Below are 27,869 nucleotides of genomic sequence, written 5' to 3' on the forward strand. Positions count from 1 at the left end.
AACTTGGACGATTCGGCGCTAGATCATAGAGTTATCTTCAATACAAAAAGAAACTAACATATAACTAGTTATCATTTCCTAGCAAGCGATCTTTTAAGAAGGGGCAATGACACATGGACAATTCGTCCAATAGTAAAGCTAAAGCACCAAAGGGCCAATTGTTTCAATTGATTGATGACAGTATGTCCGTTGTCGCAACAATTAGTCCTCCAAGGCATCCTCAATCTCAGGAAGATCCGATTCCTTGGGAACAACATGGCCTTTGGCCTCAACTGCGGCTTTGGCAGGACCGCTAATTTCAACAGTCTCACTCTCCTCCTCGTTGCCCTCTTCTTCTTCTTCTTCCTCTTCTTCTTCCAATTCATCCTTTTCCCCAGTGGGCTCATATTTTCCTTCATTATCAACCTTGGCATCTTCATCGGCAACAGGCTTCGTTTTCTGCTTTTTAGCAGCCGGGGGTGCTATTGCGAGAGATAATTTTAGCGTGAATTCATAAAGAGAAATAAATGAGACAAGCACATACCTTCAGGCACTTCCTCTTCCTCATCGTCATCATCATCGTCAGAGGCATCCTCTTCATCTTCTTCTCCGTCCTCGCCACTCACGATCTCGGGCTCGGAATCTTCGTATCTACAATATGCGCATCGAGTTAGCAGGGATCACTTGGACCTCTTCGGCATTTTACGCAAGGTTATTGGCTGCGCAAGGTAATGCGATCAATGCGCCATCATCCAACGTAAGCACAATCGCAATAAGGTTCTGCGCATAATGGCACGGGCGAATTGGATAAAACCAATGTAGACGCAAGAATAGAGCTACTGACTCTTCTTCCTCTTCACTCTCGTCACTGGGAAGAGCTACAAGCTTCTCCGCAGTATCCTTTCTCTTGCGAGTTGTCATTGTGGAATTTGGATGGTATGAGAGAACTTGATATCAATCAAAGGAGTATGAGATTGGAGTATGAGATATGGGGAGAGAAAAATCAGTTTGGAGGGGAGCGCGGTTTATAAATGGAAAGAGAGTGGCATTACAGGGTTCCAGTCCTCCAAAGGGGGAACCAAGGGAGAGGGGTGTGAAAAACCGGAGTGACGACATGGGTTTTGGGGTATTTAAATATTAATGAAACACCTCAACGTCGTACCGAGGTATGGTGTAATTTCCGGCAGCATCAGGAATTCAACCTGTATTTAGTTCCAACATCTAAACAATAAAATACACAAGGCGAGTCATGAATTAAAAGTCATATTTTCTGATCACCACAGAGGATACTCCAAGCACCTTAATCAAGGATATCGTCGCCTTTTGGGTGTATTTAAACAATTCAATCTCTGGATTGAAACGCAAAGACAAAAAAGCAAGCCCTTGGACCTATGCTAGAAAAAAAGTCGTAACGGTCATGATTTGGGGTAGGGTGGGTGTTGCTTAGATCTCGTTTTCAGGACCTAGGTCGTACTTTCTGGTAGCCATCTTTCTTGGCTTCTTGTCCGGCGAGGGGGTTTTGGATGAAGTGGTGAACATGGTATCTGTGAGGCGCAGTTGATTCATACGTTGTATGGCATTTTGAACATCACTCTCACGACCGAGTATGTTGGCTGAGCGGGGGCCAGGAGCGTGCGACCTGGGCTTGCGAGTAGGGGATTGAGAATTCATCTCACGCTCCAGAGTAGCAAGGCGGCTTCGAAGACGGTCATTCTCATCTTCAAGTTCTTCTATGCGCTCGCTTGTGGAAGGCTCAGGGTCTTCGTAAACTGCACACGCTGTTAGAGTCGTTGTAATACTTCGGGCGTTGGTGGGATGGACAACTCACTGTTAAATCCCCTCGATACAAGCTCGATCTTTCGATCTACATGTTCGTTGTTGCGACCAATCTAGAAGTTTTCAGTATCTAGGCGATCATTTCAAGGCAGCTTTTTACTAACCTGTTCATCCCACGCATTCTGCCATCGCCGCCGTTCCTGCTCCATCATCTCATCCATTTCGGCCCAACACTCTTCTCGAACATCTTGTTCAATGTTCATTGCGCGATTTTCAGCTGCTCTCAGTCTCATTTCGATCTCAGAACGGGCAATCTCCTCCTCAGCAAGTCGTACAGCGAAACTGTGGCAGTCCTTTGTGAGACGTGCGATCTCGGCCATGGCCTGCTCCATTTCCTCGGAGGATGGATAAAGAGGTGTTGTACGGCCGCTAGTAGAAGTAGCAGCAGAACGTCGGTCTTTACCAGAGGCGACAGAAATTATGGACCCGGTGATGGATGGAACACGAGGCACGGTTACCTCACGAGCAAGTGCAGAATAGCGCAAAATCTGGGATGTAGCGTTGAAATCGCCCAGAGGATCGGCCGTAACAATCATGATGGCCTTCTGCGGGTGGAGTCCTCGGGACATTTGATTCGAAGATGGGAAAGAATTAGAGAACAGGAGTTCGGTCAGTTTACACTGGCGGAAGGGAACAAGAGCAGTCTACTTTAGATTAGCAATGGATCCAAGGGATATTGGAAGACAAAAATCTTTACCTTTGCGCCATCTTGGAAGTGACTTTGCATTTGAAGGCATTGACCAAGATACATCAGACTTTCATTGATTTTGCCAGCCTCTGCGAGAGTAGCCCCGGCTGTTTTAGCGGTTCTTGCTCGTTCAGAACCTGATTTTGTCAATAACCCGTTTGATAGATAACTATCTTTGATAGAATAACTTACCTGCCAAGTCCACAACTGTGAGAGTGTTGCCTACCCATGTGGCTTCGCCGTCTCGTTTGCTGTGTGACTTTCTCTTGACCTCCAGACAGAAAAAGCCGTGACTTCGGGAACTCACACTATTGGCACCTGTGCCGGTAACTTTACGCTCTGTCAAGCCTATGTCAAGAATGTGTAGTGCATCCTCATACGTGCTGCAAGCAATCTTCCGGAGACCTGATACAAGCTTCTGTTCCGGGGAGGATTCAGTGTATTTGAACAGTAACGGGCGTCGACGGTCTTTTTGGGCATTTCCGCGAGACATGTTACCTTGTCCAGTGTTGATAGCCGGGGATAAGAGGTCGTAGATTCGGTCATTGTAGACTTCATACATGGAAACAAGTACCATGTAGTTAGATGTCGGGCTAAGCTCAACTGCGAGATGGCTGATATCGGGGAGTCTGGGGGGTGCGGTAGGACGTTCGCGAGGTTGACGGCGGGGAAAAACCAATGCAGGGGTCGGTTCCTTTAAAACAATAAGTTGTGATTTAGCCAAGTTTGCTTCAAAAGAATTGGGATGGGTGAAGGGAATAGAGTTGAAAGATACAGGTCGCTCAGTCGACGATAGGCCAAAGGTCTGTCGATCCTTGCTTAGGCTTCCAGGGGCATTGTGTAGTCTGGGATGGCTACGTCCAGGAATAGACAGACGCACGATTGGCGATCCTTCATGGGTAATAGGGATTTGGGGTGTCCGTACCGTGAGTGGGGTATTTGCACGAGATGGGCTCATGGGCGTTTGAGCCCTTGAGCTACGACCATTGAAATCACCATATACCGCTTCCAGGAAAGTTTGGGCGGAGAATAACTGGGCCTCGGAGGTGTCTGATGCTGCCAGGGAAGCGAGTAGCATTGGACTTATGCTATTATCCTCGGTCTTGAGAGTTGGTTCCAGTGATCGAAAGATGATATCTAGGGCCATTTGGGTCATTCCTCGTTCGGATCTGGATCCTAGAATAGTATGGCTCTGTAATTATGTTCCCGGTAAGCTATCACCCATAGAATAGATTTATGGAGCTTACAGACCTTTCCACTGCCGGTAACGCCTAAAGTTGCTACCAATCCATCTCGCCCTTCTTTCAAGACGCCTCGCACTAGTGATCCCATGCCGGTATCGTGGAAGACATCTAATTGGGACGCGATCTCTTCAAAGATTTTTGTGAATCCAAATTTCTCGATAGCGCGCTTTCGCGAGTCACTGGGTGGCTGCAGAGTGACATGTGTTGGAACAGGTACAGCAATTTCCCTGTCACTTTCGGATATTTCTGGCAGCTCGACCATGAGAAACCGTTCGGATTCGGATTCATCGCGCTTGTTTGTGATTGGAGGGCGTAAACGAAGATAAACTTGAAACAGCGATGTCTGCGGCTGCTTTGACAACATTTTGAGCTGTCCGTATGTGAGGCTCCAAAGTGATGTGTAGGATTGAAGACCGGCAGCGTCGAGCCAATTCGGTGTCCACAGATCATCGATCACATTGCCCGATCTGGAATAGCATATTGTTGCTGTGACAACAATATTTTGATATCACGTGATCTACGGTAGCAATTAACCTTGTTTTTCCTTCTCATGTTGTTTCATATGGCAGTATCATAAGGCTCATCTGATACCTTCGCTTTGGGCAATTACTCCACCAATGTCTTAGATTTCTTTCTCCTGGTTCTTGACTCCACTGTCACGTCGTTGTGAGGCTCAGAGGCTTGCCAAAAATCTGACCCACCGCACCGCCAAGACCCCGAGTACGAATATTACCCTTTTCGGCTAATAGTCAAGCATTGCCAGCCCACGAGAACCCACGCATGAGCCATGGATCGGAAAGGGGCCGAGATGCTCCAAGATTTCCTGCAAGCCTTATATTGGTGCCCAGCAGATCCATGCGCTATGGCTGCCGTAAGTACATATGCCACTGCCACAAATCCCACCTTTTTAGCTCTACAGAGCGCCTGTGATTCGTCCGCAACCTCGACCTAATCGGGAATCTCGTTTTCGCTTGTCTGTACGCTGAACAGTGAATGTGAAGAGGTTTACTCAAATTCTAATTCAAGGGCCTCCTATATAATCTTATCATGTTTCCTTAAGAACTGCTTTTTCCATCAGCTTTGGATTGCTTTACGACATATCTTTTCTCCATATTATCAATATTTCACATAAATATCCACAAATACATCAACAATGATAGAGACCCGATCTTATCGTAAGTTCTTTACTTTACCTCGGGGGACTCATCAGCGAAACTAATGTCAAGTAGAAGAAGGAAGTCTGTGGTACTATGCACCGAACCAGGGTGCCCCCATCGCCTTCGCTGCTCTCTTTTTCATTTCAGGAGCGATCCATTTCTTTCAATGCTTGTAAGACACTTGAACTTTTAACACAGTCGTATACAGCTACTAATATTGATGGCAGTAAATATCATTCCTGGAAAGTGACAGGTCTACTGCCATGGTCTGCTCTTTTGTTTACTGCTGGATTCATAACGCGCACTATTGGTGCATTCTATCAATGGGAAAATGTTGGAGTTTATATTGCGAGTACGGTCTGTCTTCTCGCCGGACCGTAAGTTAAATCTTCTCTCTAGGGCTATTTTTTTTTTAATCCGCTGACCCTCTGAGCAACAGTCCTGTATATGAAAGTGCCAACTACTTTATCCTGGGCCGCATACTCTACTATATTCCGTATCACTCGCCCATCCACCCAGGCCGCGTGTATACAACCTTTATTGCTATGGGCATAGCGATTGAAGTTATCACTGCAAATGGTGGTGTTAAAATCGCCAACGACAACTCAACAGTCGCTGACCAAAACGTTGGAAAGGCATTACTGAAGGCGGCTCTTATCATGCAGCTTGCTCTGATGGCGGGCTTCGTGACACTAGCTTCCCGGTTCCAATTCAACTGCGCTCGAGGAGGGGTACTAAACTATAAAGTTAAACGCTGTCTGCGTGTGCTGTACGTCAGCTGCACACTCATCACTATCCGAACCATCTACCGCACAGTCGAGTATTTCACTGCTGCCAGTTTGAGTGCTTCCAGCGATGCTCAGAATATCAGTCCTATTATTAAACAAGAGTGGTTCTTCTGGGTTTTTGAAGTGGTTTTCATGTACGGCAACACCACTTTGCTTAATGTCTTTCATCCGATGAAGGCACTTCCTCGATCGAACAAGGTTTATTTGGCCCAAGACGGTCAAACAGAGATCAAGGGTCCTGGGTTCAAAGATGATCGTCCCTTGTATATGACATTTATTGATCCATTCGATATTTTCGGCATGATTGTCAACAAGGGCAAGAAAGAGAAGTACTGGGAGGTCAGTGAAGTCCTTCAGCCTACTGATGTTCATTACAAGACTGCACAGGCTGTGTAGAGTGGTAATACGCCAGCTCTTCTTAACTGGGCATGAATCTGGGACGTGGTTTTGGAATATCGTTCAACATTCACATACCACACCCGAAGGTGATTTCAGCAACCTTGGAATCACTATTCGTAGCACTCTCCTCCTTCTATTTTTCCATTCTTGACAAATCTCTCCTTCAAGGCGAGTTCTAAAGACACCTCGATTCAACATCATACATATCTGACTCAACCTCTGTTACATCACCTCACTTCTGGCGGGTAGTAGTTATCTACTACTTGGGTACCTGGTTACTTATATACCGCAATGTTTGCTATTACTTTATCATATTTTATACGGAAATGCTTCAAAATTAATAGACAACTTGCATCTGATGACACATAAATACAAGAAAAGTCAATAGGCAAGAACAAGCTTGGATACTGCCCACGCATACCCAAGTGGCAGCGCCTTGTAAACCGGACCTGTCACGGAAAATTAACGAGAACAAACAACTAGATCATAGATCATCATCGTCGTTTCCAATCTCTTTCTGGATCTCCCAGCTGTGGTTTGCGAAGCGACTTCGTCGTCTTATTCGCTCTCCATAGCACATAAACAAGGGCAGTACAGCGCAAAAAACGGTTGCCACACTTGCCAAAACAGAAACAGCAATGTTCGCCCCCATCCAATGGAACATTTGGTTTGTGAAGAGAGGGAAAGTCCCACAGAGCACTCCGCGCAGGAATGCCACTGCAGCAGTAGCACTAGCTGAATAAGTCAGATAGCTGTCGGCTATGTACCCATACATCAAAGTGTCTATCTCGGTTAAAGCGTATCCAACCAGGACCAGAGACATGGTGGGAACGATCCACGGGATGTTCGCACTCTTTAGGATGGGAGGGATCGTCCAGGCAAACCACCAGAGACCAATTGCCAAGGCCGGAGAACCAATGATTAGTCCCAAAAGTTTGTCTTCTGGCTTGGTGGTTAGGCCTTGGCGACGCTTTTTGTTAAAAATGTGGGTGTCCAGAATGCGGGTCAATGTGCTGAAGCAGACACCCAACCCGATAGCCATGAATATAAGGGATGCCTGAGCGGCAGAAAACCCCAAATTTTGATAGATTGGTTGCAATGCCTCGGTAAAAATGAATATGATGGAATTAGAAACCGAAATCATGATGGCGGTGACAAATATTATGGGCTCTCTGAAGAAAAATTGAGCAGGGCGGAAGAGGGCTTCTTTGGTAAAAGTTGCAAAGTCCATGGAATGATCATGGCTCAATGCTGGAGGAAGTGACAATATCTCATTTCGGAGTATATTCACTTCGCGTGTGAGGAGCAAGGAAGATCGCGACTCGCGGATAAACCAGAGAGCGCCAGTTGTAATACCAAGAGCGATTGCATACACATAGAAAACCCATCGCCTAGATAGTTCGTTAGAGTGAGGAAACAGAAAATAAGACATTCCAGCTTACCAGTTAAGCAGTTCAATCAAATGGCTGCTCATGATAGGTCCAATAATCATGCCAATATTTGATGCAACTGTCCAGAAGAACATCACCCAGATTCGGTCTTGGGAATTGAACATGTCTTCAATACTTCCGCCCACCACAGTGGCCGGGATAGAAGCCAAAAATCCGGCGATTATTCTCATGGTGATAGCCGCAGAGTTCGACTCCACCACTCCGATCACCAAGCAGCAGATACAGCTAAGAGCGCTGCAGAAAATGTACGTATACTTGCGGCCGAAGGATTCAGACCATGGAGGGAATATAATACTGCCGACAGCTTGGCTAAGCAAGAATCTGTCGATCATGCACTGGTTAGATATGGCTCAGTCTGCAGTATTTGGGAGATATTAGGGCTCATACAATGTCACGAAGCAAAATGTCGCATAGGTCGGGGTAACATGGTAATCCTGCTCTGCTGCTTTTGCTGCCGCTGCGCCTGCAGTACTACTAGCAGTTCTGGAAAACTTAGTTAGCCTTTCGTTCGAGAGATTTCACTGATATAGGACTCGCCGTACATAATAAGATCCAGAAGGCATACAAGTCCAACATCGTAGATTTTCCGACTTGTACTCCAGTTCCTTGGGTGCTTCGGATTTTCGCGATACCACCTTACGAACTTTCCATCTTTGGTAATCTCAAGATGATGTTCATTTCGCAAATGATTCTGCAAAGGAAACTTGAGTTCGTCTTCTGCGTCGACGATAACTGACTTTCTGCCGCTGCTTGGAGAATCCATACTTTACCGTGTATAGGTAGGAGTCAATCTCAAATTCTGCCCACAAGAATATCCAGAATTTTGCCAGATTCTCGTGTTATTCTATGCTTCTCGAGTTAAGCTCCTTTGCACGCATTCGTTGCTGTGGGTTACAAGGGGCAATTCTCCGAGGAATTCCAACCCCCTTACAATATGCAACCGAAGTCAAATATAGCGCTATTTGAAGCTTTAATTTGCATTAGACAGCCTTTGCACACTATTTGCAATAGATGAGTAGAACAATCATCGTCGCCAATGAAGTTGCAACCTATGTTTCGACAATATTTTTCCTCACCCGCGCGATTTTTTACTCCAATTTCCAGCTAAAACCTTTCACTCGACTATTGAAGACATGAACGGCTATCACTCTCAATTTTACGATGGGGCTGGTGGCATTCCTTACATATCTTTGGAATTCCAGCCACCCCTCATCGTGAATCTCGTTAATCTCTTCCAGGTCTACAAACATAGGTATTCGAATAATCCAGTAGGCAATAGGAACATGCTGAGTGCGGCTTGAACACTCAGCCACTCAGAAGAATTCTAAAATTCTTCTTCTACTACGGAGTGCACGAAATCATCTCGTTAGCCTGGCAATTTTGAATCAACCGCAACCTCAACGTTCTACTCGTTTACATTGGAAGTTTTTTTTTTTAGCTCATGATTTGAAGTACCAGTATTACCAGTGCTTTTCCAACTCAGTAGACTCCACATCTGAAGAATAATCTACTTTCCTTGAAGGTTGCACATGTCGTTATATTTGTCCACCACCTGGTTTCAAGGTTATTCATATGCCTACGAGCTTTGCATCAGTCGAATAGCCTTTACCCATCCAATACAATAATTAGATAATCTGTCACTCTTAGAGCCCTGATTAAGAAAAAGACAATAATTATAAGTCCCTTGGAATCGATTGTTCTTACTAAAGCTATCTAGCTAGTCAGGGCTTCTAAGATTCCAAGATTCTTTTTGATGGCTTAGGTATCTTTTGCCATTTCTTCGCAAGAATAGACCCGTAGACATGTATATCCAAATAAAAAGCCTCAGAATTCTTCCTCATGTCATTCGCAAACCACTCACAAGTAAAATCAAAAATGAAATCTATCCAGTGCACTGGTGTGGTTCTCTTGAGTTGATCTACACAGGTAGCTCTATGTAGCAGATTTCCTTTCCACGGTGGGGCTTTCTTAAAACAGCTACCGCCGCTTTAATGAGGACGCTCAGAGTCAAGCTCAGTGAGTAAATTTCAGTCCAGGCTCAGGCTCAGGTCTCGTCACGTGATATATCACTGATGTCAAGTCGACTGGTTCAGACTGGCCAATCATTCAAATGCCACAAATGAATGAAACTGAATTTTCTAACTAGAGTGTAATCTGGCTTAAATACACACCGAAGAGTGGGTCCCAAATCACTTCCTTTGACAACTGAGGCCCAATGAACACTCAGTGAGCATGATTGGCTGCTCCCTGCTTACTTAGAGATCGATCAGTGCCATCTGTTGAGTCTTTTCTCACGCTACACCGAAAGAGGACTAGTGGAAACAAGGTTACAGAGTTGTTTAAATCTTTCCCTCTAAATAAATAGAAGATGACGCAAAAATTTGAATGGGTCTATATTGTTGATCATGAAGGGGTTAGGGGGAAATTTTGCTCACTCGGAGAGAACTAGGCATAAACAGGCGTATATAAGTTGGAATAAACACCATTGACCAACTGTTTCCATTTATCCTCCATCTCCTTTTAAGGGAGTTCCCGTGAAGCCAGAATTCTGAGTGGCGAAGATGCTGAGTCGTGCTCCTCATACTCAACTGCTTCAAGCAAGTTACGCACACCAGACGCTGAGCTGTGCAGCGCACTCTTTGTCGGACATTTTTCTATCCTTAGCGACTAGTATCATGACTACCCCCGATAAAAACATCAACATGCTGATCAAGTTCCATGCGAGACGAAACCTGTGATCAAATGTGCCCATCTCTTGCAGCTCGGAGATCCCATCATCCTCGTTGAATTTATCGTCTGTGCCCGTCCGAGAGTAACCCCGATGGCTTTTCATTATTGTAAATTGCAATTAAGAAGAATGGAATCTGATCAAGATTTCTAGCAATATATAGTCCGGGGGCCGACATATTAATTTATGCGATGAGGTGCGCGAGCCAGTACTGAAGATAATGTAAGATTGTGGAGAAGATAAGTCCTGGTGGAGCGACAGTTTGCTTGAAATAGTAAGGAATATCTCTCAAGGCTGCAAAAAGTGACTTGTCTAGATAGAGGTGTCAACTAGCATTGCAAATTTGAGAAATAAATATTTGGTACTTAGTTTGGTTACATTCTGAGGTTATAAACCCCCGATAGGTAGCGCCATTCACATAATAATCCTGGTCTAGTGCTAGTTATCTCCCACGAATTACCGATAGTCTCGTCATATGGCTTAATACTTAACCTTGGAATAAACCCGGAATCAATTTCAACCTTTCAATTCATGTTGCCGTACATGTAGTTTATACAAATCGTTGATTCTCTATCTTGACCTTGAAGGTCCATTGCATTGATAGACATATAAAAACTGTTCGGATCATATGTCCATCGATATGGCAATATTTTGTGTTGATGATGCCTCCTTTGGCCCTGTCGTTCAGGGTTGTCGGAGTGACTTTGACTTCACCCTTAAGTTCGAAAAGATCATTCTATCGATACTGCCCTTGGCTGTGTTCATTGGAATTTCAGTGCCCAGGATCATCTTCCTTGCTCTTCATGTCAAACTAGTGGATGGTATCGTGTTCTAATTTATTAAGCTTGTCTGTCCTCCCTCCTTTCATAAACTTCTCAAAACTAATAAAACATGGGGTCGGGAAGGTGGCAGCAGCAGTTTACACGATTTTGCAGCTGGCTATCCTCATTCTTAGCTGCTTCTAGTCATTCGAGCTGCCGTCATTATCAATTACAGCAAATGTGCTTTGTAACAGGTTGAATCCTGGTGAACTATCACGTGGTTGTACCACGTGACCCACCAACCGCATACCTCACGATTCCACCCCGAATTGTTCACGTTCTTCAAGGATTTTGTAAATAGCATGTGCCTAGCTAGTTCTGAATTCAAGATTAGCTTTAGTCCTTCACAATATATCTTCAGTCTTGGCATCCGAGCTGATGTCCACCACATTCCTAGTTCAATAGTTGTTAGATAGTCTAAAATCGAGACCGAGGTTCAGATTCAAGCAGAATCACCTCTCTATAGTACCAAAAGCGAGGAGTCATCCATGGCTGAACCCCAAATCGGTGCATTAAACAGAGCTATAGGCGACTTGACCGTTTTTTCACACTATGGCCGAAATATCGGTGCTTTCTGGCTGACTACATTCCTCTCTTTAAGTATAATTTGCGGGTTCCTCTTCAATTTCCCGATGATATGGTTAAGTTATTAGAGCTCAGACTCTTTCAACAGACCCAGATCTCTCTATATTGGTATATATGCCCTCTTCCAAGTCCTGGCCTTGACTGTAATACTAGGCGAGGCACTGATTAGCTTAATATTGATTATTCGCAATTCTGGGTTCCGTCTACATGAGACTGCTCTGCGTACAGTTGTTTCCGCGCCGCTAAGCTTCTTTTCTCAAACTGAAACCGGAACCGTGACCAATTTATTCTCCCAAGATATGACACTTCTCGACGGGGAGCTTCCATAGGCCTTAATTAATACATCCTTGCAGACCTGGATTGCCATAGGAGGAGCTGTAGTTGCTGCAACGCCATCTCCCTATATCATCACCACTTATCCCTTCGTCATCTTGATTCTCTATATGGTTCAAAGATTCTACCTTCGCACGTCCCGTCAAATCCGACTCTTAGACTTAGAGGCCAAGAGTCCGCTCTAGTAAGATCTACACTAGTCAGAATGATGAAGTTAGTTGCTAATTTTTGTGGGATTTAGTACCCATTTTCTTGATATAATCAAGGGTTTAGCTACTATTAGAGCCTTTAATTGGACGGAAAATTATATTTCTATTAATAATGACCTACTCGATATCTTGCTTTTGTACTTAGCACTATAGTAGCAGTAATTGCATTGCTAGTAGTTGTTCTTGCTACGCAACTTCGCCCAAGCACTGGCTTTATAGGTGCGAGTATGGTGTCAATCATAAGCCTAGGTAAGACTCTATCGAGTCTTATGCAAATATATACTTTGTTGGAAACTTCAATAGGCGCCGTTTCTCGTTTGAAATCTTTCAGCGAGCAAACTCCTCTAGAAGATCTACCTAGTGAGGATATTCGCCCACCAGCTTTATGGCCAGAGAAAGGCAGAATTAAAGTCCAAAATATTTCTGCATCATACTATGGTGCAGAGCTAGCTGTAGATATAGCAAAATCGGAAAATCTTGCTCTACGGGACCTTACATTCATAATCGAAGCTGGCCAGAAGGTAGTAATTTGCGGAAGAATAGGAAGGTGAGTTTGAAACCTATATATGATATTTAAACATTAGTATAGTTTGATCTAGATACTTATGTTTATTGATAGTGGTAAGTCTTCCATCGTCCTCCTCCTTCTACGCCTCTTGGATCCACTTTCTATATGTGAGGGCGACTTGATCATCGATGACGTCTCCCTCCTGAGAATAGATCGCTCTACTTTGCGCGAGCGTATAATCGCAGTACCCCAGGATCCAACATTTTTTCCTGATGGCACTTCATTCAAAAAGAACCTCGATCCATTCAACGAAATCGGGGAAGATGAGTGCCAGCAAGTGCTCGAGATGACAGAAATTTGGGCATCTGTGTCTAGTCATGGAGGTATTAACGCCGGACTGACTGCCAACACATTAAGCCAAGGCCAGAAACAGCTATTCAGTTTTGCCAGAGCGGTTTTACGTCGGCGAATTCGTTCTCATCTACTGAATGCTGAGGTTGGGGAAAATTACCTAGAGTTAAAATCTTCTTTAGTACAGCCGCAACGTGATGGTGGTGTCCTAGTCCTTGACGAGGTCAACAGTAGCACAGACCGGGAGACGCAGAAAACCATTCAGAAGATTATATCGCAGGAACCAACTGTCTGAGTTCTCTCAGCACCGATTCTTATTACAAACAAACAGTCGTTAACTAGATACCCGATCAATTTCACATTGGATGCGCAAAAAATTTTTTGCTTGCAACAAACCTGGCGTTGTTGGAACTCGGGGAGTTGATCTATACTAGATAGTGCCAAGGCGCGGCTTTATTGACGCGCCGAGGTTTAGGCCACCTTGACCTCTCCACAATTATATTCAACAGTAAAGACATCCAGCTCTGCTGACCAATTGTGAGCACTCATTTTGTTATGAGCTTATTGTTCTGTGCTAAATTCTCTCAATATAGATTACTCCATATCGTCACTCGCCAGTTCTCCGCGCCTTGCTCCAATCCTAAGACTGCCATACGCCATGCTCTCATCACTCGGCGTCACAAATGTGCGCCAAACAGTTGCACAAGCTTTGAACTTTGCGCTCGTTCTTTCTACAGCATTTATGCTATGGAAAGGTCTCTCCATATTCTCCGCGTCCAGCTCGCCTATTGTCGTCGTTCTGTCCGGGTAAGCGCTACGTTTTCCGAATCTTGGAAAAATCCATTATCTAATACCACTGCCAAGGTCAATGGAGCCCGCATTCCAGCGTGGTGACCTGCTGTTCCTCTGGAACCGGAGCCCTCGTGCGGAGGTCGGAGAAGTTGTTGTCTATAATGTGCGAGGGAAGGATATCCCAATTGTTCACCGGGTGCTGCGAACGTACCCTGAGCTAGAAGGCAGGACGAAGAAAGTGAAGGAGATTACAGTGTACGTCAAACACCTCGGTATGATATTTTGCGTTTGTATACTGACTGTAATCAAAGTAACTCTGCTCCGGACTCCCACATGCTCTTGACCAAGGTAAGTGCGATCAATATGAACAACTTCACTATTGAGGCTAATATGTTCTTATTCTTCTATAGGGCGATAACAACCTTGCCGATGACACTGAGTTGTATGCTCGGAATCAGGATCATCTCAACCGTTACGAAGATATCGTTGGCAGCGTGCGCGGCTATATCCCCATGGTCGGATATGTGACGATTATGCTGAGCGAACACCCTTGGCTCAAGACTGTCCTACTTGGTGTAATGGGGTTGATGGTCATGCTTCAACGAGAGTAATCGGTAAAATTAGCCATTCAAATGAGATGAAATAAGATATGAGCCTTAAAAGTGGCAATTGTTTGTCTAATTGATATGTTGCGGGTAGAATTGCAGCCTAAACTTTTCATCTGACGTATTTCCCCAACACCCCACTTAAGGAGCTTCCTCCATATTCAATGCTCACTTCCCTGATCAGCTCCCCCCCCCCACTTGTCCAGTCTCCAATTGATAGAATATTTTGTTTTCACTCGCTTTTTCGATTTTTTATCTTTTGGCTTCGAGTTCAAAAGCTCCGCGTCTCTTCAACACCCCGCATACCCATCATTACGCGCCCCGCACCCACGCGCTCGCAAATATGAACGGTGGAAAGCGTATCAGCAAGGCGAGTTTATCTGACCAGGAGCTCCTGCTACCATTGAATCACTGACTTGGCTAACTAAAATTGCTGAAAAGGAGCTTGCCGAGCTTACCCAGTCGCCACCAGATGGCATCAAGGTCGAATTGGCCAACGAAGACAACCTCTATGAATGGAAAGTGACTTTGGATGGTCCTGAGGGATCCCCCTATGAGGTAAGTGAGTTTCGAAACCAAAGTGCTTCACCATTTATAGGTGCTACAGACCGGCGGGCTTCCCCGCATCCATTAACGCATATAAACTAAAATCCCTTTTCGAGAACAGAATGGCCGATTCATCGTGAACATCTCATTGCCTACCTCATATCCTTTCAAGCCTCCGACTGTTTCTTTCGTCACCAAAATCTACCACCCCAACGTTGACTGTGAAAAGGGAACTATGTGTCTCGGAATGTTGCGTGCTGACGAGTGGAAGCCTAGCTCAAAGCTTGCTGCAGTTTTGGAATTCGTTCGCCAATTGCTCGTTGAGCCGATGCCCGACGATGCGATTGAAGCACAGATCGCCGAGAAATACAAGAATGATCGCAAGGACTACGATAAGATTGCTCGTCAGTTCACCAAGACCCACGCACTTAAGAAGTAGCTGAGGCTGTCAGAATCTCGCTACGCTTTGGCGGGAGGGTTCTCTCTCTCGCATCTTTACAGATGATGAAAAGCCTGGATGAAGCCTCTGGCTTTGGTTATCTCGTCACATTGTGACCATTTTAGCGCATACCATTACGAAGCCTTGATAAGAATGCGATTCAAGAATCAACCAGTCTATGTCTTTCTCTTCCGAGGGTTTTCTTGTTTATGTCCTTTTAAGAAGCGTATTGGCCTGAAAATCTTCTTTAGCTGCTATGCCTGTTGTTTTTGGTGTTCAGTGGATTCAGTAAGCCACGGTTGCTGGAGCACAATGCTGATAATCATCAGTATGGTCACTACAATATGGTACGTTCAGAAGATTGGATTGGGTTGGATTGAAGAGCTGTCCGTGAGATCGCTGTTGAGAGCTATCTCATAGTAACAACACTGAAGGCTAGTATTAGCATGTTACGATACAAAATTGACCCAAGTAATTACAACCTATTGTAGTCGCGAAATCAGTCTGTCTTTTGCCCAAAACATCACTTTTCAGATCTTGAATTTAAGCCCCAGGCGGTTGGCGAGTTGTCGTGTATAGTTGCCCTTGTTGATCTGCTGCGGTCTTGGGGTGTCGTCCCCATGGCCGTAGTCCGTCACTCATCAGGTGAGATCGCCGCCGCATATGCTGCCGAGGCACTATCTCGAAAGACCTGCTTGAAAATAGCTCTTCATCGCGGTCTAGTCTCCATTTTGGCCCAGGAGCGCAGTCCAGGGGCGGCATGATAGCTGTCGCCCTGTCTGCCAGAAAGATCCAAGCGTATCTAGATGGCTCTATCACCTTGGCCTGCATCAATAGTCCCAGAAACGTGACACTGGCAGGCGACAGAACGCACCTGGGGCAGTTGCAGGAGAATTCCCAGAGCGAAGGCATCTTCTGTCGTCTACTTCACGTAGACAATGCCTATCACATCCCGTAGATGCACAGCGTCAGTGACGAGTACAGGCAGCGAATTGCCGACATAGTTCCCAACCTCGACGCCTCGACATTGACTTGCTTCCATTCAAGTGTCTACGGCCGTAAGAGCGCTCCTGCGGGATTATACAGGTCCAGCACACAAAAGAGGCCAACGAAGTCTATGGCGGTAGAGAATTACGAGAGGAGACCTTGGCGTATCAAAAATACTAGGAATCAAAAGAAGAATAAGTGTGATTGCCGTGGCCAACAAGACTCACTACGAATTCTGCACGAGCTTGGGGATCAGCTATGGCCAGTGATGTTAATTCATAAACTGAGATACTTGTTGAATTTGGTGCTAAACATTTAATTAAATCAGGCAAATCTTAACGTCAAAGAAGCTTTCCGGGAGATGCAGCATGGCTCTCATATCGGTAAGCTGGTTCTCCGCTTCACGACCGAATCTCGAGCATCAATTATGCCGCCAAATATGGCTCCCTTGAGCCTTAAGCTAGATGCGACTTACCTACGAGTCGGCGGTCTTGGCGGGCTACGGCGCCCAGGCAACGACATTCATGGCAGAACATGGTGCTCGTCATCTAGTCTTTGTTTCGCGCTCTTGAAGCGCTCGACAGGAGGCTACACATCCTACATTCCTGGAATTCACCCGAGATAGCTCTAAGCCTAAAACAATATCAATGGCATAACTCTCAAATGCAGAAAAATTCAATTGTGTGAACTACTCATAAGAGCTCTTTCCTCAGTCAAGCGAGGGTATGCAGGATTGACTTTGATATTGCAAAGACCTTCGCTGACCCTGGACCTCAAAAGCTAGCTGGAACTGAAGAATAGACTGCAATTGTCGAGGTATTTAGAGAGCTCCAAGGTTGGTAAGAGAGCCGTTGTTGTCTATGCTGGAGGAATTTCATATCAAATGGTAGTACCAAGGGTTCATAATCATATTCACCATTTTAGCGAACCATCCATACTTCCCAGTTTATTTCACTTGACTCAAATTTGGTATGGAAATCTTCTGTCTGAGCTCAATTATATCTTGATTTTGCCAGCGCCAAGCTTCACTCTATCCTTTATTCAACCACATCACCTATCAAGTAAAAATAATACTTTACTTGAGCCTATACTATCGTCCACATCTAGCTGGGTCGCGACAAATACACGCTCAGAAAGCTTCCCGATAATTTCCAGGCCCCGGGGGCGTCAAAAGGCGATTCTGGTGGTAATATTAACCGTAGTGCCTTCGAGGTATTCCAGAACCATGGTTGATATAATGAAGATGACAATATTAAAGCATTCGTGGGTGAGTAATGATAAAAAAGTGATAGTCATCAACAAATGGCTGTTTTTAATTACCCAAGTTAATTACGAATAATTAAAGGGGCCAAACCGTCGACTATTCAATTTTCGGATCTATTGACGGACTCGAGCCCACAGCTTTAGCATCAACTGATCCACTTGAACATATTTGCTCTCCAACGCTAGAGAACCACCTGCAATTATTCCAAGGTTGAGTTGCAATCCATTCCTGCATCTCCAGGGACTGTCTACCATCTGGCCCTGGGAACGAAGTTGCGATCTTTCAAGACAAATCAGCCCAGCCAAGTCAACACCATACATGTCCCAGTTATAAATTAAGGATGATAACTGGTTCAAGAAAAAGTAATCAGTCTGATAATTTAATAAAGGAGGAAAGTTATAAGACAGGTCTAGTTTGAGCCCGAGTTTTGGAACGTCTTTTCCCCTGAAAGACTAGGGCGTTAACTAGTTTGTTTTATGCTTCCGTGCCGCAGCAACAACGGCCCATGTTAAGTGACTCGTCAGGGTATTTACCCTGGAACTATCCTAGATAGGTAATAGAAGATCTTGCTGCATAGAGGAAAAGAGCTCTGACATTTATTCTGAATAAAATACCATGTATATATATATGGTGAAATTCGCTAGGTCCAACAATGGCTAAAATAATATACTTTGTGGATATTTACGCACTAGGCCTATTTGATGTAAGCAACTGGCAAGATATCCTCATGTCTGGATCGGCTATTTCCCCACCATCGGGAGAATCGTTCAAAGGAATCAGTAGCCGCCGCCATCTTCGGTTCCACATGGATCGCCCAAAGACGAACCACGTATAGCAAAAACATGAAGAACACGGTCATCAGAATACCAAGGCGCAGCGTATTCGGAGTATGGATATATGACTCCGGATCCGGCGTACCATCTGTCTGCATGGCAGGCTTGAACCCGATCGACATGGGGAAGTACAAAAGGTAGACTAGGACGGAACGCATGAAGGGACCATGCAGTAGGTACAATGGGAAGCTGATGGATCCAATCCATAGTAGGAATCGATTTGAGAGAGCTCGTCGCATGGATGGTGAAAGCATCACTCCAAAGCACACCATCTGCGCTCCCACACTTGCATAGTAACGGCTCATATTCGAGCCTACTGGGAAAATTGTTTTACCGACATAGGCGAGTTGGGCAGACCAAGCTGTTTGTTCGGCGTATTGATCTGGAAATGAACAAATGTACAAGCCAAGTAGAACCAGCGCGTATGGAATAAGCTTGAATACGCGCGGCACCCCATGCGTATGGTGAAGGTTGTAAAATGACAACTCGGCCAGGATCATGCCTGCAAAGATATTAACGCCAACACCACCTGTCAAGAATTAGCGCTCGAACCTCGTCTGTAGAAAGGAAGTTTCAAGTTCAATATCTTGGGATCTTCGCTACCGGGTTCTTACCATCTAGAGTAACCCAGGACCACATGTACAACGCCATTTCAGCTAACAACCGAAATTGTGGTGTAGTATTCACCAGAGCAAGCAAGGTCATGAATACATACAACGAACCCCGGAAGAGAGGCAGTAGAGCCCATTGAGGCTGATCGTAGGCATTTTCCCCATACAGCCAGGTCCCCACCAGCTGTCTAAGGAGATCTTGCACAGCAATGAGCCAGGATGCACTAGGTTTTGGAGCTGTCGATCGCAACCAGTATGCATCCACACTGCCAGCCAATTGAAAAGCACCGAATTGGCAGGCAAGCCATGTCAGAAAGGTGATTAGCGCCGCAGGAAACACTAGTCTCCCGGTACGCCGAAACGCTCCACTGGATAAAGAATTGAGAGCCTCAGAGATTGCTCCCGTCCGGGCCAGATGGACAGCTTTGAGCGAGTTGACGAAGCCTAGTAAGATGAAGAATATGGCCACCCATGCTTGACCTTGAATGACAAGTCTAAAGAATGGGCGCTGAAATAGAGATGATTTCCCAGTTTCTGCAAAAGAGGGCGGGATGAGGAAAGTAGCAAAGCTCAGTGAGGTATGACTAGCAACGACAAAAATAGCGGCAAGTCCGCGAAGGCCCTAAGAACAGTCGAAAACAAGTTTAGGTTTGGTTCGTTTAATGTCTGGTCTAGACTTACATCAGCCCAGGTGCTGGGGCAAACTCGGTTGGGTAATTTCTTCGACACTCCATTTAAAACAGCCATTTTGAGGCAGAGAGAGTGGATTCCTGCGGATCTTGATTTCGGCAAATATCAATATATTTCAGTCCTGTTCCATAGGGAAGGGAAGAGAGGAAAGGATAAATATCCATGGATAAATATGTTCTTCATTTTGAATAGATGAAAGCGTCTAACTATCAACGGAATAAGTGAGGTGAAGCTGAAGACGGAAGTGCATTGATTCCACAGGACCCGAGAACGAGAACAAAAACGAGAACAAGAACAAGAACAAGAACAAGAACAAGAACAAAAACGAGAACAAGAACAAGAACAAGAACAAGAACAAGAAACAAAAGCAGAAAAAAATTGAATAAATGTATATATAAAAATAAAACATAAAACCATTATAATCATTTAGTCTATGGGTTACAAATACTCCGTACTCCACCAATATACAAATTAAAGTACGAAGTTACCGAACTATCCGCAGTAAATGGTAAACAAATAAATACATCTAGACTCAACTTATGATCTACGATGATGCATCCACGGTTCACGCATGGGGTGAAACGAACTAGAATATAAGTTAACTGACCTTTAATATAATCTTACTAAGTACTTGTTTAAGAACGAACGTAATTTAATCTTGTTACGTCATGCCACGCTAGTCCATTTCGGGCTATGTTGATTTTTTGTTCTTCATTCTGTTAATTTCCCTATTTCCTTCTATCTTTCTATTTCTTTTTTTTAGTTATTGTCCTTCTTTTTTGGTTTCCTCATCAGATACCCCCTGCTTTACTTTCTTTTGTTTATGTGTTTAGTGTAGTGCTGTACTTCTCTACTGCATGCACCTCATTCTCTCTCTCTCTGGTTACCCCCTTCCATTCAAAAGTCAATTTCAATTAGTGCAAAAAGTGCAAAGGGCCATTGTTCTCTGTCTTTAATCAATGTCCAGCGGGAACTGGTCAATACTAGTTAGTGGCCATGGTCACAGGGAATGGGTCTGCGAGTTACTCGCCTCCCCTAGAATCTGATCTTGCCGGTCGCCGAAAGATCACTCACCGGTTGGATCCTCTGAAGATCGAGCACCCAAGAGCGGCACGAACCGCCCTATCATCTCCGTCTCCATCTCGCTCTCCTCGTTCCCCTCACTCTCCACCCAATCGGTCACTCTCCCCCTTACCTCCATCTGCAACAGGCTTTGATGATCGTCCATGGCTTCCAGAGTCTTTGCGTGCTGGCTCCCCTGGACCCATGCCGGATGATTGGCCGTTGAAAATGCCTGGTTTTGGTCCTCAGCTCACACCACCGAAAGATCGAAATGCCTTGAACGCGTTTGCTCAGGAGAACTGTTGGGATAGGCAAAGTCATCGACAGGCTCTACCAGCTAGGGGTGGTCTCCGTATATCCATGTCAACTTCAAGGTTGCAGAGTAGGCGACCGAGATTTCCTGAGCCAGAATGGCGCCAGAATACAAATCCTTACGCCCTCCCTCCACCTCGATTTCCTCCAAATGGGTTGGATGACGACACCCTCAGAGCCAGCGTCAATTCCACCTTGACTTCGAGATCCAGCATTGAACAAAATAGTGGCACCGAGCGCAGCAGTGTGTTGACCAAGAGCAGCTCGATTACAGATCTTTCACCTGACACCCCTGATACTCCCTGTGGCCTGGACGAGGGCATGAGCGTGGAAGATGCCATCTCCATGTATCTGGACGGATTCAGTGACGTGACCGAAGAACCTGCTTCGCCTAGGTCTCGACTAGGTAGTAAAGCTGCCTCGATCGTCTCAATGACACCACCGCCTTCCCGGGATACCCATTTAGACTTTGATTTTCCTTTAAGATCGACATCGCTGGACGACGTACCACCCATTCCACGCACTTCACACTCCAGGCAAGAGCCTGTACTGTGGGAGTCCACGCCAGAGTACCTCACCCCTGAATTTGAATTCGAACCCGAAACTCCATTTTCCGAACCCACGCCTGAGCACTCAGCAGACGCGCTCCCACCACAACCGATACCCTCGGAATTTTCTACCTCGCCAACTACATCGAATGTACAAGCGGCTCATCAGCGACAACCGTCAAAAATATTCATCCCAGGCCCGGTCCCACCTCCCCTCATTTCTGGAAATGACGCACGGGACATGTATGGCTTTCGCAAGGCTACTCACCACGTGACATTGGAACAATACGAGGCCTGGAAGGGCCCGTATTCGCACTACACGGCCCAACGCAAAGACAAGTGGATGGCTTTGCTAAATGAACATGGCCTTCCAACAACAAACCCGAGCACATTCCCTGCACCGTCCAACAAGGTCAAGAGATTTGTTAGAAAGGGAATCCCTGGCGAGTTCCGGGGTGCTGCGTGGTTTTGGTATGCGGGTGGCTACCAGCTTCTGAACGGCAACTTTGGTGTTTACGATCAACTCGTGGAGAAAGCCATGGCTTCAGAAAGCGATGACGACAAAGAGCACATTGAGCGAGATCTCCACCGGACCTTCCCCGACAACATTCATTTCAAACCGGATCCAGTAGAGACTGGATCTCCTAATGACCAGCAAGGCAATGTGACAACTGAGACGCAGATGATCCAATCACTTCGACGCGTGTTGTATGCCTTTGCTTTGCACAATCCCAAAATTGGTTATACGCAGTCACTCAATTTCATCACCGGCATGCTTCTTCTCTTCTTACCAGAGGAAAAGACATTCTGGATGTTGCACATTATCACATCTGTCTACCTTCCTGGAACCCATGAGATCAGCCTAGAGGGTGCTAATATTGACCTCTGGATTCTCATGGTATTGCTTAGAGATTCTATGCCAGCCACTTATACCAAGATTGCTAGCATGGGTGGTACTTCGGGACATGGCAAATCGCCTCCATTGACTGTGAATTCGCGTTTGCCGGATATTACACTGGGATTGACCAATTGGCTCATGTCTGTTTTCATTGGAACTCTACCTCTTGAAACTACGCTTCGGGTGTGGGATATTTTCTTCTATGAAGGATCAAAAACCTTTTTCCGCGTGTCGCTCGGCATCTTCAAGGCCTGTGAACGGGACATCATAGCGGTATCAGATCCGATGGAGGTTTTTCAAGTCGTGCAAACGGTTCCCAAGAAACTCCTAGATGCCAACGCCCTGCTTGAAGATTGCTTCGTACGACGTCACCGAGTCGGTCAAGGCCGAATTGACGACCTGCGGGCTGCTCGCCGAACGGCCGTCCGCCAGGAGAAGCTGCGACGGTCCGCTGCTTGGAGCAAGGGCGAAATCAAACCATCGGCAACAGATGATCTTCACGTTAATCGGCGAAAGGAAGCTCCTGGTATTGAGCACCGAGTAGCCGATTCTTGGCGGCATCTAAAATCACATGCATTTCGATAGCCTCAAGAAAGCATCATCGATACCTATCTGGGTATTTATTGTGCCGATCTTGCCTGAAAAAGCAGCTGCAATACCTGCAGCTGCACGTATTGTAGGCTAATGAAGTGAATCAAACAACTAACCCCTATAATCATAACTGTCCTAGTCCTCGTTAGCAGGACATCGGAAACCAACCTCCCTTGCATTTATGGGCGTCTCTCGAAAATGGCATTATACCTGGCATATTGGATTCTTGTTTTGTTGATCTACATTTGTATATAAAAGAAGCGAGCATAAATCTGGGATTTGATTGGAAGGAATTGATTGACTTCCTTAGCATCACAATTAACTTTTGACTATTTCTAAGCTAATGTGTTACCTAATCATGTAAATTTTTAGTTAACCAGTTAACTAAATAACTGAATAAATAATAAATAGTCATATAGTAAGTAGTTGTAACAGACAGGTATATCGAGTACAGAGTAAATTCAGTAGGCCAAGACTAGTTCCAAATACACTTATTGAAACTTAAGGTGTAAAGTATTTCACCACTGAACGGGTCACACTACTGAACGGGTCACCCCACCAATTTTACGCGTCAGTCTGGTGTTTCCATTTTCAACTACCCACCATGCCCCCCCTAAATGCTCTATATGTCCAAGACAAACAGGATCAGGAGAATAGGGTCTTATTAGCTTACCAAGCTTACAAGAATGGCGATATATCATCAATGCGTAAAGCTGCAGCTATGTTTAATATACCATTTTCAACCCTCCAACGCCGCCATTCTGGTGTCCAATTTCGTCTTGAAACACACCCACCGCAGTCTAAACTGACTGAATCTGAAGAGGATTCATTACTTCAATGGGTCGTCTCTCTAGATGATCGCGGCTGTGCTCCTAGAACTAAAGATGTTGGTAGAATGGCTAATATCCTACTCGCCGACCGCGGAACCAACCCTCCTCTTACGATCGGTAAAAACTGGGTTACTAGGTTTGCGACGCGTTTACCTGAACTTAAGACGACCTATTCAACACCGCGCGATTTTACACGTGCGCGTCAAGAGGACTATAATGTGATCAATAATTGGTTCAAACTGGTTGAAAACACGATCGCAAAATATGGTATCACCACCGACGATATCTATAATTTTGACGAGACTGGGTTTGCGATGGGACGATGTGCGACCGCGAGAGTGGTTACTAGAGCTGGTTATTATGGTAAACGCGCAAAAAAACAGCCTGGTAACCGGGAATGGGTTACTGTGATAGAGTGTTTAGGCGCGTCTGGTTACGCACCTCCACCCTGTATTATCTTTAAGGGTAAGGTGATGATGCAGAGCTGGTTTGCTCCTGATCTAGGTTTACCACCTAATTGGCGTCTTGAGATTAGTCCTAATGGCTGGACATCAAATCAAATAGGGCTCCGTTGGCTTGAAAAGCTCTTTATACCTGCTACTGCTCGTACTAAAGGACGGTATCGCCTTCTGATCTTAGATGGCCATGGTAGCCATTTAACACCTGATTTCGACAAAATCTGCCAGGAGCATGATATTATACCATTATGTATGCCTGCGCATGCGTCTCATCTTCTTCAACCTCTTGATGTTGGGTGTTTTGCGGTGTTAAAACGCTCTTATTCTCGGCTGGTTGAGTCTAGAGTAGAGCTTGGTTTTTCCCACATTAGTAAAGGAGATTTCCTAGAGATATATCCTACTGCGCGTATTGAAGCATTTGCATCTGCTTCTAATGCGTTTGCTGCAACTGGAATCGTGCCACTTGACCCTACTAGGGTGTTAAAAAAGCTTACTATGCGCGTCGATACACCACCACCACCACCCTCTATAGGAAGCGATTCAAGTCGAAATTGGACACCTAAGACGCCTAGGACGCAGAAAGATTTACGACGTCAACACCAAGCTATATTACGCACTGTATCTCGAACGCCACCAACACCATCTAAGAGAGCATTAGACCAGATAGTAAAGGGTGCAAATTACCTATATCAAGAGAATGCTCTCTTACGCCTGGAAAACAGAGATTTACGCGCCGCCCATGAGAAAAAGAAAAAACAAAAAGAACGTCCGAATCGTCAATTAACAGTAGTAGGGGGTCTTACAATTCAGGAGGGATTAGACCTGGTTGACGCGTCGAATGGTGGCCCTAAACTTAATGATGCCAATTTACAAGAGGGCCAGGCGCCTGTAAGGGCGCCTGTAACCCAACGCCGGTGTGGGATATGTAAGACACCTGGACATAGGAGGGAAACCTGTCCTAGTAGGCCCATTCAGTAGTTTTTTTTTACTATATTACATAGTAAATAATGGAGTTATTGGGATTCATAAAAATAAGTGGGTCAAACTGACCCGTTCAGTAGTGTGACCCGTTCAGTGGTGAAATACTTTAGTCATACTTAACTAATAGTTCTTCAGTTGAACCCTGGAACGGGTACAAGATCGACCTCGATTTGGGTCTGGACCCTTATTAGCTTAATTACCGATTGGCCGATCAGGGTTCATCCCAGCTGAGCACCCGTGTCGTCATGGATTCAAATGCGGAAGGAAATACCAAAACCTTGCATTCCCCTTTCGAGGTTTTTTCCCTTGTCAACCCCTCAGCCTTTCACAATGAGTGGACAGGCTGCTAATTACTACGACCCGAATCGCGGCTACGAGGAGGGTCAGTACAGCAATTCTCAGTACAATAACCCAAATGATATTTACCAGCAAAACGACAATTACCAGCAAGCTTCAGAGCCTAAGCCTCCCCCATACCCTGATGATGTTGCACCTAATGTTGCACCGCCGCATGGTGGTTACAGCGATCCTCCTCCCAGTTATGAGGAGGTTTTCAAGGTAGACCGGCCAAAGTACAATGATCTTTGGGCAGGTCTTTTGGTAAGCTGCCCCAAGTCCTTCCTCGTGCGCAGAAATTTTATATACCATAGAAATCTGACCCTATTCCTAGCTCATCGCGGTATTCCTTGGCTATGCCGCTATATCGGGTTTGACAATCCACAAGTATGCGACCCATAAAGGGTTCAGTGGCGGTGGCATTTACGACTCCGGAAACGATTTCTCCTTGAACACAAACACACTCATATTATTCGTATTTGTCCTTTGCGTTGCCCTCGTCCTCTCCTGGCTGTATTTCCTCGGCGCGCGATACTTTACTAAGACCTTCATCTGGGTCACGGGCATCCTGAATATTGTGTTTGCATTGGCCACTGGAATCTACTACATTGCCAAAAAGCAATATGGTGGTGGAATTGTATTCCTGATCTTCGGGGTCTTCGCTATCCTGTGCTTTATCAGCTGGATTCCACGTATCCCATTCACAGCTTTCATGTTGCAGACCACGATGGATGTTGCCCGTGGCTATGGACATGTCTTCTTGGTCAGCGCGATTGGTGGGATTGTCGCCATGGCCTTTTCGGCCTGGTTCTCCGTCACTCTGGTTGCGATATACGTCGCCTACGAGCCGGACTCCACTGGTGTGAACCCATCCTGTCAGAATGGCGGTTGTAGCTCCGCAAAGGTCATTGGACTGATTGTATACGTAACCTTCGCCATGTACTGGTTTAGCGAATGGCTCAAAAACACAATACACACAACTATCGCCGGCGTCTATGGCTCCTGGTACTTTTACAGCAAGTCACCAGGTGGCATGCCCCGAGGCGCAACCCGCGGCGCATTCCGCCGTGCAACAACCTATTCCTTCGGTAGTATCAGTTTCGGCAGCTTGATTATCGCAATCATCCAGATGCTGCGCCAGGCATGCTCAATCGCACAGCGCAACGAGGCCGCGCAGGGAAGTATGTTCGGCAGCATCATGTTCTGGATTCTGGGTTGTTTCATCTCAATGCTCGACTGGCTCGTAACACTTTTCAACCGCTACGCATTCTGCCATATTGCACTCTATGGCAAGGCCTATATTCCTGCGGCGAAAGACACCTGGAAAATGATGCGTGATCGCGGCGTCGATGCCTTGGTCCAGGATTGTCTGATGGGTCCGGTGCTGACCATGGGATCTGTGTTCGTCTCCTACGTCTGTGCTCTGCTCTCTTACCTCTATCTGCAATACACGCACCCTGCATACAACGCGGACGGTACTTTCACCCCTGTCATCATGGCGTTTTCGTTCTTGATTGGTTTGCAGATCTGCCAGATCTTCATGACGCCTATTGGTAGTGGTGTTGAAACTATCTTTGTTGCTATGGGCTGGGATCCTCAGGTTATGATCAATGATCACCCGGAAATATACTACAAGCTTGTGGAGCTGTACCCACGGGTGCAACAAGCAATTCATGCTTAAATGAGTTGAGGGCCATGGATATATGAGTTTCGTGAGTTTACTACCTAATTAAGCACATTGGCAGTTTTATCTTCTTCTGCCGAACGCCAATTTGTTTTCCAAAGGAGCCTTGTTGCCCTTGATGCCAGATATGACATGTTTAGGAACTTCAGGTTTCTAGTGAATAAATTGATTGATACTTAATGTAATAAATTTTCTTTCCTTTAATCGCTGCGGCCTTGGTCTAGGTACCTTGCTACCTGGCTAGGTAATTAATGAGTTTGTTCCACTCGTACACTGATATTAACTACAAATACACACCAAAAACCTTGACACTGCCAACGAAGAG

General features: G+C 45.5%; 13 protein-coding genes across 13 annotated transcripts; 8 read left to right on the forward strand and 5 right to left on the reverse strand.

The window, feature by feature from the left end:
- Positions 1–201: 201 nt before the first annotated feature.
- On the reverse strand, positions 202–900 carry N7495_007851 (uncharacterized protein; the record flags this gene model as incomplete). The annotated part of the gene is made up of 3 exons (XM_057210502.1): positions 202–461; positions 524–630; positions 737–900. 3 exons carry the CDS (start codon positions 898–900, stop codon positions 202–204), a joined length of 531 nt encoding a protein of 176 aa, XP_057060045.1.
- A 522-nt stretch (positions 901–1,422) lies between these two features.
- N7495_007852 (uncharacterized protein) lies at positions 1,423–4,111 on the reverse strand (the record flags this gene model as incomplete). Its single annotated transcript, XM_057210503.1, has 6 exons — positions 1,423–1,748; positions 1,808–1,868; positions 1,920–2,459; positions 2,513–2,640; positions 2,696–3,695; positions 3,755–4,111. The coding sequence occupies 6 exons, from the start codon at positions 4,109–4,111 to the stop codon at positions 1,423–1,425; spliced, it is 2,412 nt and encodes an 803-aa protein (XP_057060046.1).
- Positions 4,112–4,900: 789 nt separating this feature from the next.
- N7495_007853 (putative RTA1 domain protein) lies at positions 4,901–6,088 on the forward strand (the record flags this gene model as incomplete). The annotated part of the gene is made up of 4 exons (XM_057210504.1): positions 4,901–4,922; positions 4,977–5,076; positions 5,132–5,281; positions 5,344–6,088. 4 exons carry the CDS (start codon positions 4,901–4,903, stop codon positions 6,086–6,088), a joined length of 1,017 nt encoding a protein of 338 aa, XP_057060047.1.
- Positions 6,089–6,575: 487 nt separating this feature from the next.
- N7495_007854 (uncharacterized protein) lies at positions 6,576–8,305 on the reverse strand (the record flags this gene model as incomplete). Its single annotated transcript, XM_057210505.1, has 4 exons — positions 6,576–7,482; positions 7,534–7,863; positions 7,930–8,025; positions 8,085–8,305. The coding sequence occupies 4 exons, from the start codon at positions 8,303–8,305 to the stop codon at positions 6,576–6,578; spliced, it is 1,554 nt and encodes a 517-aa protein (XP_057060048.1).
- A 1,839-nt stretch (positions 8,306–10,144) lies between these two features.
- Positions 10,145–10,375, reverse strand: N7495_007855 (uncharacterized protein; the record flags this gene model as incomplete). Its single annotated transcript, XM_057210506.1, has 1 exon — positions 10,145–10,375. The coding sequence occupies one exon, from the start codon at positions 10,373–10,375 to the stop codon at positions 10,145–10,147; it is 231 nt and encodes a 76-aa protein (XP_057060049.1).
- A 2,070-nt stretch (positions 10,376–12,445) lies between these two features.
- On the forward strand, positions 12,446–13,372 carry N7495_007856 (uncharacterized protein; the record flags this gene model as incomplete). Its single annotated transcript, XM_057210507.1, has 3 exons — positions 12,446–12,467; positions 12,522–12,742; positions 12,818–13,372. The coding sequence occupies 3 exons, from the start codon at positions 12,446–12,448 to the stop codon at positions 13,370–13,372; spliced, it is 798 nt and encodes a 265-aa protein (XP_057060050.1).
- Positions 13,373–13,735: 363 nt separating this feature from the next.
- Positions 13,736–14,480, forward strand: sec11 (signal peptidase complex catalytic subunit SEC11; the record flags this gene model as incomplete). The annotated part of the gene is made up of 4 exons (XM_057210508.1): positions 13,736–13,884; positions 13,942–14,124; positions 14,181–14,217; positions 14,280–14,480. 4 exons carry the CDS (start codon positions 13,736–13,738, stop codon positions 14,478–14,480), a joined length of 570 nt encoding a protein of 189 aa, XP_057060051.1.
- Positions 14,481–14,864: 384 nt separating this feature from the next.
- On the forward strand, positions 14,865–15,459 carry N7495_007858 (putative ubiquitin conjugating enzyme (UbcB); the record flags this gene model as incomplete). The annotated part of the gene is made up of 2 exons (XM_057210509.1): positions 14,865–15,032; positions 15,142–15,459. Coding segments are annotated over 2 exons (486 nt in total), but the record flags the coding sequence as incomplete, so codon positions are not given.
- A 330-nt stretch (positions 15,460–15,789) lies between these two features.
- On the forward strand, positions 15,790–16,223 carry N7495_007859 (uncharacterized protein; the record flags this gene model as incomplete). The annotated part of the gene is made up of 2 exons (XM_057210510.1): positions 15,790–15,849; positions 15,951–16,223. The coding sequence occupies 2 exons, from the start codon at positions 15,790–15,792 to the stop codon at positions 16,221–16,223; spliced, it is 333 nt and encodes a 110-aa protein (XP_057060053.1).
- Positions 16,224–16,704: 481 nt separating this feature from the next.
- On the forward strand, positions 16,705–17,071 carry N7495_007860 (polyketide synthase dehydratase domain-containing protein; the record flags this gene model as incomplete). The annotated part of the gene is made up of 2 exons (XM_057210511.1): positions 16,705–16,716; positions 16,775–17,071. 2 exons carry the CDS (start codon positions 16,705–16,707, stop codon positions 17,069–17,071), a joined length of 309 nt encoding a protein of 102 aa, XP_057060054.1.
- Positions 17,072–18,404: 1,333 nt separating this feature from the next.
- On the reverse strand, positions 18,405–19,901 carry N7495_007861 (uncharacterized protein; the record flags this gene model as incomplete). Its single annotated transcript, XM_057210512.1, has 3 exons — positions 18,405–19,072; positions 19,158–19,776; positions 19,836–19,901. 3 exons carry the CDS (start codon positions 19,899–19,901, stop codon positions 18,405–18,407), a joined length of 1,353 nt encoding a protein of 450 aa, XP_057060055.1.
- Positions 19,902–20,840: 939 nt separating this feature from the next.
- Positions 20,841–23,249, forward strand: N7495_007862 (putative GTPase activating protein (Gyp3); the record flags this gene model as incomplete). Its single annotated transcript, XM_057210513.1, has 1 exon — positions 20,841–23,249. The coding sequence occupies one exon, from the start codon at positions 20,841–20,843 to the stop codon at positions 23,247–23,249; it is 2,409 nt and encodes an 802-aa protein (XP_057060056.1).
- A 2,605-nt stretch (positions 23,250–25,854) lies between these two features.
- Positions 25,855–27,541, forward strand: N7495_007863 (choline transporter-like family protein; the record flags this gene model as incomplete). Its single annotated transcript, XM_057210514.1, has 2 exons — positions 25,855–26,124; positions 26,195–27,541. 2 exons carry the CDS (start codon positions 25,855–25,857, stop codon positions 27,539–27,541), a joined length of 1,617 nt encoding a protein of 538 aa, XP_057060057.1.
- Positions 27,542–27,869: the final 328 nt, after the last annotated feature.

Source organism: Penicillium taxi (genome assembly GCF_028828555.1).
Source record: "Penicillium taxi strain IBT 34144 chromosome Unknown utg000005l_segment0_segment0, whole genome shotgun sequence".
Classification (NCBI taxonomy): Eukaryota; Fungi; Ascomycota; class Eurotiomycetes; order Eurotiales; family Aspergillaceae; genus Penicillium; species Penicillium taxi.